Source organism: Balaenoptera ricei, chromosome 10 (genome assembly GCF_028023285.1).
Source record: "Balaenoptera ricei isolate mBalRic1 chromosome 10, mBalRic1.hap2, whole genome shotgun sequence".
Classification (NCBI taxonomy): Eukaryota; Metazoa; Chordata; class Mammalia; order Artiodactyla; family Balaenopteridae; genus Balaenoptera; species Balaenoptera ricei.
This window is the reverse complement of record NC_082648.1, coordinates 80810471-80822818: the sequence shown is the minus strand read 5'-3', so window position 1 is coordinate 80822818 and position 12348 is coordinate 80810471. Positions and strand designations below refer to the sequence as shown.

The window sequence follows — 12348 nt, the reverse complement described above, 5'->3', positions numbered from 1 at the left end:
CTGGAAATATTATAACAATTTAGACTTACATCAACAATATGTAAAGAATGCTTAGTTTTCCTCAGTTTTTTGAGTTAAATTTAGTCTTGGAAAACAAACATGTTGATCTAGTGATTCCATAGCATTCATGGTAGAGAAGCCATTAGCAAAGACATGGAAACATGAAGGAACATGGTAAATTCAAGGAATTACAAGTAGTGCATATGGCTAGAATGTAAGGTTTAACAGATGACACCTCACATCCATGGGCTTCACTGGTGGCACAGTGGTTAAGAATCCGCCTGCCAATGCAGGGGACATGGGTTCAAGCCCTGGTCCAGGAAGATCCCACATACCACGGAGCAACTAAGCCCGTGCACCACAACTACTGAACCTGCGCCCTAGAGCCTGCGAGCCACAACTACTGAGCCCGCGCGCCTAGAGCCCATGCTCTGCAACAAGAGAAGCCACTGCAATAAGAAGCCCGCGCACCACAAGGAAGCGTAGCCCCTGCTCAACGCAACTATAGAAAGCCCGCGCACAGCAACGAAGACCCAACAGAGCCATAAATAAATAAATAAACAAACAAATAAATAAAAGGACACCTCATGTCCTATAGTTAAAGGAAAGGCTTTGAAGAATATTAGGAGCTAAAATTTTATTAAATATATATGTTAGAGCAATCTGGCAGCACAATATTAAAGTAGCATTTGGGTGAACGTTAATGGACTTTGAGGTCAGGAAACTGGGAGAATGGCAGGAAAGGGACAACAATCAGTGTCAGATCATCAATGAGTAATGAAATTGGAACAGAAATGAATGAATGACAATAAAAGTCACTAAAATGTAGAGTAACTGGCTTAAATGAATCTCAGAAGAAGAGTTTTTCTTGTGGGAGAAAATAAGCGGCCTTGTTCAGAAGACTACAACATTAGCAGTGTCCTTGAGATCTACATACAGCACGAGCCAGGAATAGAGATGCTGTTATCCAGAAGAGATCTGTACAGGACTCTCTTGTCTGATGGCTTGGACCCCCATGAATTGCATGGGAGGCAGCAAGACTTCTGAGAATTTCATGCCAGCAGAAATGCTGCCAGCTTGGACTGAAGGGGACAGAGATGGGATGAAACGAATGAAGGCTATTGGATTTCTGGGACTCTACTGGATGGGCAATAGAGCTATTCAGTTTTGAACATGTGTTATCCTTCAAGAAAAGGGAAGAATGACCCCCCAAAGATGGGTCAGAGTTTGGGAGGGCTGCCACTGCCATCATGGACCCAGAGCACACAGACCTGGGAAGTAACTGTCTCCTTGGTTGGTTCCAGAGAGGTTGAGGGCACTACTTTTCAATCTAGTGAGAGAGAGTTGAGTAATTAATCTAATATTGTATATTGCTTTTAGAACAAGTAATTGAAGCATTTAAGGTTTTAAAAGTAATTGAAAGAAATAATTCAGACAATTTGGCAATTAATATTATAATTACAGAATATTAGTGAATTTATGATAGTATATAATAATAAAGTCAGAAATAATTTTTGTATTCTTGACTAACTGATACAGAGAAAAAGCAAAAGCCGAAGTCAACGCATTAATCTTACTGGCTCTCAAATCCATTTGAAGACAGTTTTACATTAAAATTCAAATTAATAGAACAATGAAGAACAATCACAAAATTCTAGAGAAATCTAGTCTTCTGAATGAATGCAGTTATTTTGTCAGCTTTTACAATATACTGCTTTAAAAGTGTGTTAAATGACTACAGTGATGTGGGGTTTTTTTCCAGGCTGGGTTGCCCTTATTCAGTTAATAAACTACTCCTAATCTATATCAGAGGTCTGCAGTTTAGGCTTCAGTATCTTTGAAGAGTGAAATTGTTTGGTATTGAATAGTTTGGGTTTTTTTAATAGACATTTTCAGAATTTATAAAAGCACAGTGAATAGTTTTATGAACCCCTGTATAAACTTCAGCAGTCTTCAGTAATTGTCAGCACGTGGCCATTCTTGTTTTGTTTTTTCCTGCCCGCCCCCACCCACACAGCTGGATTATTTTGAAGCAAATCCTATCATATAATTCCATTTGTAAATTCTTCAGTAAATATGTTTTATGGGTATAATTGTAAAAAAGCATCTTTTTACTTTTGGCAGGACACTTGGCAATTAAATCATGGCAACCATAGAAGAAATTGCACATCAAATTATTGAACAACAGATGGGAGAGGTATGTCTAGTTTACCGTTCATTCACTGCTTCACCAAACTTATTTATACGAAGTGTAGTATATGCTAAGTTTTGGTGGTACAGAGATAAAAGATACCCTTGACTTTAAGTGCACTTTGATCAAGTAAATCAGAAAGAGAAAAACAAATACTGTATGCTAACACATATATATGGAATCTAAAAAAAAAAAAAAGGTTCCAAAGAACCTAGGGACAGGACAGGAATAAAGACGCAGACGTAGAGAATGGACTTGAGGACACGGAGAGGGGGAAGGGTAAGCTGGGACGAAGTGAGAGAGTGACATTGACATATATACACTACCAAATGTAAAATAGATAGCTGGTGGGAAGCAGCTGCATAACACAGGGAGATCAGCTGGGTGCTTTGTGACCACCTAGAGGGGTGGGAGGGAGACGCAAGAGGGAGGGGATATGGGGGTATATGTATACGTATAGCTGATTCACTTTGTTATACAGCAGAAACTAACACAGCGATGTAAAGCAATTATACTCCAATAAAGATGTTAAAAAAAAACCTAAAAATAAAAAGTTCGCTTTGATCTGGTGAGAGACAGTTGAATAATTGGACAATCATAATAGGATATGGTAAGTGCTGTGATAATTGTATAGGGTGTTATGGGAGCACAGAAGAAAAACAACTAATGAAGAGTTGTGGTAGAGTGAGGATCTAGCCAGGGAATGTTTCTGACAGGTGTGGAATCCGAGGTTTAATGGACCCGTAGAAGGACATCCATGTCAACAGATAGGTCTTCATTTTTTTAAAAAGTTATGTCCCAGTAAGAGGTACCATAATCTAAAGGTTTTCAAAGTATCATCTAGGAACTCTTGCGGAGAGTCAGCAAGGTCAAAACCATTCTCATAATAATACTAAAATGTTACAGTATTTGCCTTTTCACTGTCATTCTCTCACAAGTATATGGTGCAATTTTCCAGAGGCTGCACGTCATGTGATATTGTATGATGAAATATGTCAACATTTAAAAGGTGTACATAACTCACTGAACCAGTGTTTCCCAAATGACCAAAGCACGATGTTACACAATCATGAGTAAAGGATTCACATTGCAGGATAGATTTTAATATATAGTTTCTGATTCCACATTGCAACTAACCTCTAAAAAAGCTATCACTCCACAGAGGAAGGCAATCACAGATTAAAGAAAAAATAAATAAATAAATAAAAATAAAGAAGCTATCACTTGTCAAGTTTTGGTGTCTTATTTAAGAACAGTTTACACAGTTTGAAGAAACAGTTAAGATATTCTTCCCTCTTTTACCCAATAAATGTAAGGCTTGATTTTCTTTATATATTTTAACCAAAACAACATATTGCAGCAGATTGAATGCCCAGGTAGGTATGAGAATCCAGCTTCTATTAAGCCAGATATTAAAGCAGTTTGCAAAAATGTAAATCAGTGCCACTCTTCCCATTGAATTTTCTTTTGTTTGGAAAATTATTTATTTTTCATTAAATATGTTACTTATGTTAACATTTAATGGGTTATTTTTATTTTATTATTTTAATAAATTTATTTTATTTTTTTAATAAATTTATTTTATTATTTATTTTTGGCTGCATTGGGTCTTCGTTGTTGCACACGGACTTTCTCTAGTTGCAGGAAGCAGGGCTACTCTTCATTGTGGTGTGTGTGCTTCTCATCGCGGTGGCTTCTCTTGTTGCGGAGCACGGGCTCTAGGTGTGCGGGCTTCAGTAGTTGTGGCTCGCGGGCTCTAGAGCGCAGGCTCAGTAGTTGTGGCGCACGGGCTTAGTTGCTCCGCGTCATGTGGGATCTTCCCGGACCAGGGCTCGAACCCGTGTCCCCTGCATTGGCAGGCGGATTCTTAACCACTGTGCCACCAGGGAAGTCCCTGGGTTATTTTTAAATGAATTAACAAATATTAAAAAAATTGTTTTATTTGAATTTCTAATACGGTAAATATCAATAGATACAACCTACATAAACAAGTTCTTTGGGCTCTCAGTGACTTTTTTTTTTTGGTGTGTAAAGGGGTCTTGAGACCTGAGAACTATTTCCATAATCTATTTACTGGTCCTTATTGAAGGCCCTTTGGATTGCTTCAGTTTCCAATTATAATTATTATGCTGCAGTAAACATACTTTTACCCATCTAAGCAAAGGGTTTCAACCCAATAACAGTTGGACCCTGCATGTACCTGATGCTCTTGTCTCTAAGAAATAACTGTGAGCCATTAGATTTTTTTTTTTTTTCGTTCTTTTATTTATTTATTTATTCATTTATTTATGACTGTGTTGGGTCTTCGTTTCTGTGTGAGGGCCCTCTCTAGTTGTGGCAAGTGGGGACCACTCTTCATCGCGGTGCGCGGGCCTCTCACCATCGCGGCCTCTCTTGCTGCGGAGCACAGGCTCCAGACACGCAGGCTCAGCAATTGTGGCTCACGGGCCCAGTCGCTCCGTGGCATGTGGGATCTTCCCAGACCAGGGCTCGAACCCGTGTCCCCTGCATTGGCAGGCAGACTCTCAACCACTGCGCCACCAGGGAAGCCCAGATTTTTTTTTTTTAATTATAATTTTAAATTTTTATTTATTTATATTTGGCTGTGTTGGGTCTTCGTTATTGTGCGAGGGCTTTCTCTAGTTGCGGCAAGTGGGAGCCACTCTTCATCGCGGTGCACGGGCCTCTCATTTTCGCGGCCTCTCTTGTTGCGGAGCACAGACTCCAGACACGCAAGCTCAGTAATTGTGGCTCACGGGCCTAGTTGCTCCGCGGCACGTGGGATCTTCCCAGACCAGGGCCTCGAACCTGTGTCCCCTGCATTGGCAGGCAGATTCTCAACCACTGCGCCACCAGGGAAGCCCCGGAGCCATTAGATTTTTATTCAGTTTACAATGAATATTTCTGATAGAAATATTCTAAAATAAAATTTACAACAACATAAACTTTACATGATAAAATTATAGATGAACTGATTCAAAGTCACATCTTATAGTTATTGAAAATTGCAGAAATTGTGAGAGAGGAAGATGGAGACTAGACTTGGTAGAAATAACCTATGCAAAATAAAATTGACAACAGTTAAAACTGCAGCCAGAAAAATAGGATATGGTAGAAATAATGGTCGACAAAGGAAACTCAAATTGGCAGCAGCCATAATCAGTACCGTCTGCTCTAGACAGTAATTAGTGATTCAGAACTTTGCTGTAAATTTTGCATAGAAAATAGTCTTGATGAAAATAATTTCAGAGAAATAGAAAAAAGTTGGAAACAAATCAGCTTTGCCATTTTAAAATTGAATCAAGGAATTTAATTGGCTTAATGAGTTTATTCTGTAAAGTATTTGCCTAGCAACAACAAAAACCATCAATGCTAGGCTGTTCTTTTTGTTCGTGAACTTGCTCTTCCCCAGACTACTCCATCTCAGTAGATGGCAATTCTGTCCTCCCAGTTGGTCAGGCCAAAATTTTATAGTCATCCTCGACTCTTCTTTCCTCATATTCCACTTCCAATCCATCAACATATCTTGTCAGCTCTCCCTTATAAAATATCCCGGATCTAATCGTTCTTCACCGCTAGCATGGCTGCTACCCTGATCTCAGCCTGTATCTCTGCCCATATACGATACCCGAGTGCTGCCAGTGTCTGTGCAATAGCATCCTATCTGGCCTCCCTTAATTCTGTTCTTGAACGTTCATAGTCTGGTCTTCACACTAAATCTAGAATGATCCTATTTGCAAAAGATCCTGCCACTTCTGCCACTTCTCTTCTCTGTAAACCCTTCAGTGGATCTCCATGTCATCCAGTAGGAAATCAGTCATTTTATGGCCTGCAAAGTCCTATTCAGTCTGGCCCATTTTGTCTCTCAGATCCCACCTCCTACCATAAATCTCTCTCCCATTCTGTTTCCCTCACACAGCTCTCTTGATGTGCTCTTGCCTCAGATGTATGGAACACACTATTCCTGCCCCACAGGCTGCTGCTTCTACCTGGGATGCACTTCCCCTAGCTAGTTCTAAGCCTTGGTCTGCTGCTTCACTCAGCTCTGTGCAAAAATGTCATCTCCTTATCACTGTCATTCCATCAATGACTCTCACCTTATTCTGCTTTATTTTACTTTGTAGCACTTAATACCACCTGACAGTATTATTTGCTTATTTGTTTTTTATCTGCCTTTCCTCACTAAAATAAAAACTTTATGAGAATAAAAATTTTGTTTATTGCTGTTTCCAAGGACTCAGAACAGGGATTGGCAAATAGAATGTACCCAATATATGTTTGTGTAAATGGAAGGTGAAAAGGAGAGGAAGGGAAGGAATCAAAATAGTGAGGTCCATGTGTTCTTACTATTGTACCTTTATTTGCACATTTGTTTATTTCTGTAAGATAGGATGTTGAAGTAGAATTGCTAGATTTAATGGTGTGTGTGTATGTGTATTATATTGAATGTATGTATGTAATGGTATGCTTTTCTAGTCTAGCTTTGTCTGAAGGTATGAGAAAATTGTGCTTAGAGAAGAAAAAAGATTAAGTTGACTTGATTACTAATGACATGATTGTGTTAGATTGTTACAGAGCAGCAAACTGGCCAGAAAATCCAGATTGTGACAGCACTTGATCATAATACCCAAGGCAAACAGTTCATTCTGACAAATCACAGTGGCTCTACTCCAAGCAAAGTCATTCTGTCCAGGCAAGATTCTACTCCAGGAAAAGTTTTCCTCACAACCCCAGATGCAACAGGTGTCAACCAGTTTATTTTTACAACTCCTGATTTGTCTGCACAACACCTCCAGGTAAATAACTAGAGTTTCTTTTTATCTTACCCTTGAAAAACATAAAAAGCATATCATAAGTGTAAGTCCTGAACATTAAGACTTTATGTCCTGCACGTTCAGTAGGAAAAAATCTTGCATAAAGTTATGTGCTGCCCTCGCCTACGAGCCACTATTCTTTTCCTCAAACATCCTCACACCCATATATTTTGGTGGGTTTTTAGTGGCTTACAGTAGGAGCCAATCTGGCTAGTTCGGGCAGGAAAGGATTTAGCAAAGAATGTAGAGAGCTCAAAGAACTGTTAGAAAGGCTGAAGAAACACTTGTAGGTCAGGTTTCCAAGAATAACTACTGGAGCATGCTTCAGAACTTCTTCTATGTGACCTTCTGCTTCTGCACAGTTAGGAAACTTCCACATCAGGAGCATCTACAGAATTCTGTAGCTGCAGTTTCCAGGACCAAGATGCCTGTGCCTTGAACAAGCAGCTGCCAAATCAAGAAGTTGATATTCTAGCTGCCAGCTTTGTTACTTTTGCTTCCTCTTTTGTCAATCAACTACATCTTCATTGATGTAGCAAGCAGTCTATCATGGTTATGCAACTGTTTTTACCATTGGTTGCTATGTTTGAATACAAATACAATGAACCCTTAAGTTTGCCTCCAGAGACTTTGAGGAGGGTGAGTGCCAACTTAAAATTGGGCTCTGTATTTTGTGATGAAAAAACTGATCAAAAAAAATCCCTTTTAGGGTTGAAAAACTCCAAATTCATAAGATACAAAATTATGCCTATGTATCCTGATCGGTTCTATTATTCTTCCAATTACATAATTTATATTATTTTTAGAAACAGGTACAGTAGAAAATGGATAGGATATATAAAGTTATCTTATCAGAAAGACGGAAGTCACTAAAAAAAGTATAACATTATCCATACCTTAATTTCTGTATTTTCTTAATTAACAGACTCGATTTTTTTTTTTTAGAACAGTTTTGTGTTTACAGAATTATTGAGCATTTAGTATAGAGAGTTCCCATATAATCTCCAAACACACAGTTTCTCATGTTATTAATATTCTACATTAGTGTGATACAGTTGTTATAATTAATGAACTAGTAGTATTTATACATCAACTGCAGTCCATAGCTTTCCCTGATTTTTACTTAATATCCTTTTTTGTTCCAGGATACCATACTACATTTGTCATGTTTTCTTAGACTCCTCTTAGCTGTGACAGTTTCTCAGACTTTCCTTGTATTTGATGATTTTGACAGTTTTGAAGTATACTGGTCAGGTATATTGTAGGTTGCCCCACTGTAGGACTTTGATGTTCTTTTTTTTTTTTTCATGGTTAGACTGGGGTTGTGGGTTTTGGGGAGGAAGATCACAGAGGTTAAGTGCCATTCTCCTCATATCATATCAAGGGTACTTACTATCATCATGTTTTATGACTGGTGACATCACCTGGCTGAAGAGGTGATATAAGATTTCTCCACTTTAAAGTTACTCTTTTTCAAAAGACTTTATTTAAAAATTAAGATGATATTGGTACTTTGCCTATGTTATGGATCATCTCTAAGAGCAATGAAAGAGACACAGGTATAGGATGGAATCTCCTGGACCAAAAAGATTTGATTTCTGGTCTGGTGACCAAGATGGGATGTGGGCAAGCCCATTAACCTCTCAGTGTCTCTTCCACCCTTAGGAATAATAGCAGATAAAATATTAGCACCATTTGCAATAGATATGCTATTAAAGAAAACAGTGATACTTGTCATAGATGCTTTCAAAGGACATCTAATACCAGAAATTGTTTGTTTATTTGTTTAAGTTTTCATTGAAGACTGATTTTTATGGTGATATAAGAAGAAATGATGCCACTATAACATAGTATGGGGCCGCTATTTTATTTTATTTTTTATTTTTAAATTTTTTTTGGCTGTGCCTCTTGGCTTGCAGGATCTTAGTTCCCCTACCTAGGGATCGAACCCGCATGCTTGGCAGTGAAAGTGCGGAGTCCTAACCATTAGACTGCCAGGGAGTTCCCTGGGACAGGTATTTTAATGACTGTTCAAAGTTTTTAAAATCAGAATTATTCCTGAAGGCATTCACACCCCTAAGAGAAGAAAAAGAGTCAAAGTAGAGGTTTATTTTGTGGGCTGTTTTAAAGCAGAGGAAGATGTTTACTAAATGATGCATTTTTTGGCTTGAATTTAATTTGTTCACATTTCAAAAGATTGAAAAAAAATGACAGAAAGATTGAAGGATAAACCTAAAAGAAGAAACTAGTATTTCTTTGCCAGTATTACATTAGCTGTACCTAGTGATGAGCTCTTAATATAATTTAAAGAGGTTTGGTGATTTGCCCAAGGCCACCCCACCTAGTCCCCACTAACTTGCTGTCATTAACAGACTCCAGAGTCCATGCTCTCAACCTCTACACCTAACCCAAACCTTAGACAGCTCGATGAAAAGTTTATACCTTTGTATATCAGTCATGTTCCATAGTTATAAGTAAATGCTTTAACATTTTTTTCTTTATAACTCCTTTTCTATTTAAAAAATTCAGATTTATCTTTTTATGCTGTTATAGCTTACTTTAGTCATGTCATTCCATGTGGAAATGTTCTGAGTTATTCAAAGACAAATGTCATGATAGGACTGATAACTGCTGCAGTACTTTAATGTGTTCCATATGAATAATAAATACGTAATGGGTGAGATGCGGTAAAAAATACTCATGTATTTGTGTGTTTAAGACTGTTTACTTTAATGAAATTGTTATGGAACAAATTATTATTGAACAAATTAAAAAGGTATTATTTCTGTCTGTGCTTTTTATAACATGGGAATTTTAATCTATATGTAAAGAAAATTAAGAATACTTTAATCGATGCATGCCTAATAATAGAGTTCAAAGTTTCAGAATAACTTATGAAGAAGAAAGCAAAAAGTAAGATTGACTGAATGTTCTTTTAATTTTTTACATGAGAATATTGCTAAGTAACAACAAATTATTGTGTTTTTGTTTGTTTGGGGGGGGTTTTCTTTAGCTCTTAACAGACAATTCTTCCTCCGAACAAGGACCAAATAAGGTTTTTGATCTTTGCGTAGTATGTGGAGACAAAGCATCAGGTAACATTAAAAATAACCTTCTATATGTGTTCTCTTGTTAAAAATAACTATCTCACTCCCATGTTTCTTCTACTGAAAGTAAAAAGAAAAAGAAGCAGGTTGTTTTTATGATTCATATTTGTAGCCTATGAAATTTAACTGATTTTTCCCCAGAGCTTTTTATTCTCCTAAAGGTTTTTTATTTCAGTGCAGTTTAATGTGATCTTGCAATGACATAAAATGCATATTTCAAAGAGTTATGTTTAAAGACAGTTTCACTTTTTGAAAGTAAACTGAACATGTGGAAATTTTTCTGAATGTGAAACCAGTTTTGTCAAAGGAATTGCTTAAAAATTAGTTGTGATCCTTAATAACATGTATAATTAGGTTGTTAATCTACCTGTTGAGTCCTGTTCTCATTTCCGGAATACAGAGTAACAGATTATTGAGGTGGAAAAGCTCTGGTTAACCTCTGTGTAATGCTCTGCATAGCTGAGCAGGCATTTCTCCAAGCCTATTTCTAGTACTCAGGGTTATGCCATTTTAGTTCCTTCATGCCAGAAATACACACCCATATTTGTTCATATAGATTCACAAGTGCCAGTGGGATAAGTTTAAGGGCCCAGCTTGTTTTCTTTAATCTTTTTTATCTTTTCCATAGCTTCATTAAAAAAAAAACCTCCGCTAGAGCTTTTCCCAGAGTATATTCAGTTTGTTAATAGTTGTGCCAGAGAGATGGTTTGTGAAACGATAGGCTTATCAAAGTATAACAGATTTCTCCAGAAATTTAAAAAGTGCAACTCACAATGAGGAAAGATTATTAGATTTCAAATACTAACTGACATTATATTCTTTTTTTGGAGCAAAGTTTTTAGAATAAAATAACTTTTTACAGTATATAACAGAACTATAATTTGTAAGTGATCTCAGAAGTGAAAATAGTTTTTATATCATGGGGTTATGGGTGATGTTGTTTCTTCTCTTTCCCAAATTTTCCATGCCATTGTTAAGATTACTTTACAAAATTTAAAAACTCATACTGTAATATATTTTATCAGAGAATAAGTTTGTGCCATTCTCTGTTTGGTAATTCCTAAAAAAAAATTTTTATGTCATAAACTCAGAAATCTCAGTTTCATCTCATGTTTAAAGGGAAGAAATGGGCTTATTTCATTTCAGTTCTGAAATATGTGACTTTTGTGTTTTCTTAAACATTTTGTCTCTAGGGCGTCATTATGGAGCGGTAACTTGTGAAGGCTGCAAAGGATTTTTTAAAAGAAGTATCCGAAAAAATTTAGTTTATTCATGTCGAGGATCAAAGGACTGTATTATTAATAAACACCATCGAAATCGTTGTCAATACTGCAGGTTACAAAGATGTATTGCGTTTGGAATGAAACAAGACTGTATGTATTAGCTTTAAAGGAGAGAATACTTTTTAAGAATTCAGGCACACTCTTAGAAGTGTGTTAAAATTAACACATTAAAATATGTCAAATATATATGGTTTTTAATTTAAAGTTTTCCAACTAGAAATATAGAAATATGTGAATATGTATGTATTTTTTATACATTCAACAAATCTTTATTGAGTGCCTATATGCCAGGCATGTATTTTTAGTTTGAACATGGTAATAATAATAATAAAAAACCAACTAACTAGATACAAGTTTAGTTTTTGATTAAACTATCAATACTAAAGTGATTAATAAGGTAATGACAATAGCTAGTATTGAGTTCTCATTATGCTTTCCTCTGTGTATAGCGTATGAATTAACTTATTCTCACAGCAAAATTCTCAGTAGATGCTGCTGTTATCCATTTTACATTTGAGTGAACAGAGGAAATTTAGTAACTTGCCCAAGGTCACACAACTAATATAAGTGGCAGAACTTGGACTTTAATCTTGGCAGTTTTGTTTTTCTCAGAAAATGTATATTTAACAGCTACAGTATACCATCTCCCAAGTATCATGAAATAAAATTGCTATAAAATAAATGAAATATATTACCTCTGTTTTATAAATGAAGACTAAGCAATTGAATTGCTTCTCAAAAGTCTCCCTGCCCTTAACTGAAAAAAAGATTTAACTTGGGTCTATTTGTGGTTCTCTATTAGTATTGTTTTCAGTTGGTTAAATATTACTTCATTTTTTAATACTCTTATATAGGTAAGTAAAGAACTCCTAACTTCAGGTTTCCTTCTTGACAGTGAGCTTTTAAAAAATAGGAGTTCTTCTACATTTCTGCCACGGCTGGGGCAGGGAGAG

At 36.6% G+C, this 12348-nt stretch overlaps 2 protein-coding genes across 2 annotated transcripts in view; both read left to right on the top strand.

Moving 5' to 3' along the window:
* The window catches only part of TMCC3 (transmembrane and coiled-coil domain family 3), a 439356-nt gene that overhangs the window by 2206 nt on the left and 424802 nt on the right, over nt 1-12348 (top strand). The gene's annotated exons all lie outside the window — the stretch shown is intronic.
* The window catches only part of NR2C1 (nuclear receptor subfamily 2 group C member 1), a 41480-nt gene that overhangs the window by 2210 nt on the left and 26922 nt on the right, over nt 1-12348 (top strand). The window contains exons 2-5 of the mRNA XM_059936676.1: nt 2125-2197; nt 6757-6987; nt 10019-10100; nt 11306-11485. Of these exons, the coding sequence (XP_059792659.1) occupies nt 2144-2197; nt 6757-6987; nt 10019-10100; nt 11306-11485 (547 nt within the window). The 5' untranslated portion in view covers nt 2125-2143. The remainder of the gene's footprint in view (nt 1-2124; nt 2198-6756; nt 6988-10018; nt 10101-11305; nt 11486-12348) is intronic.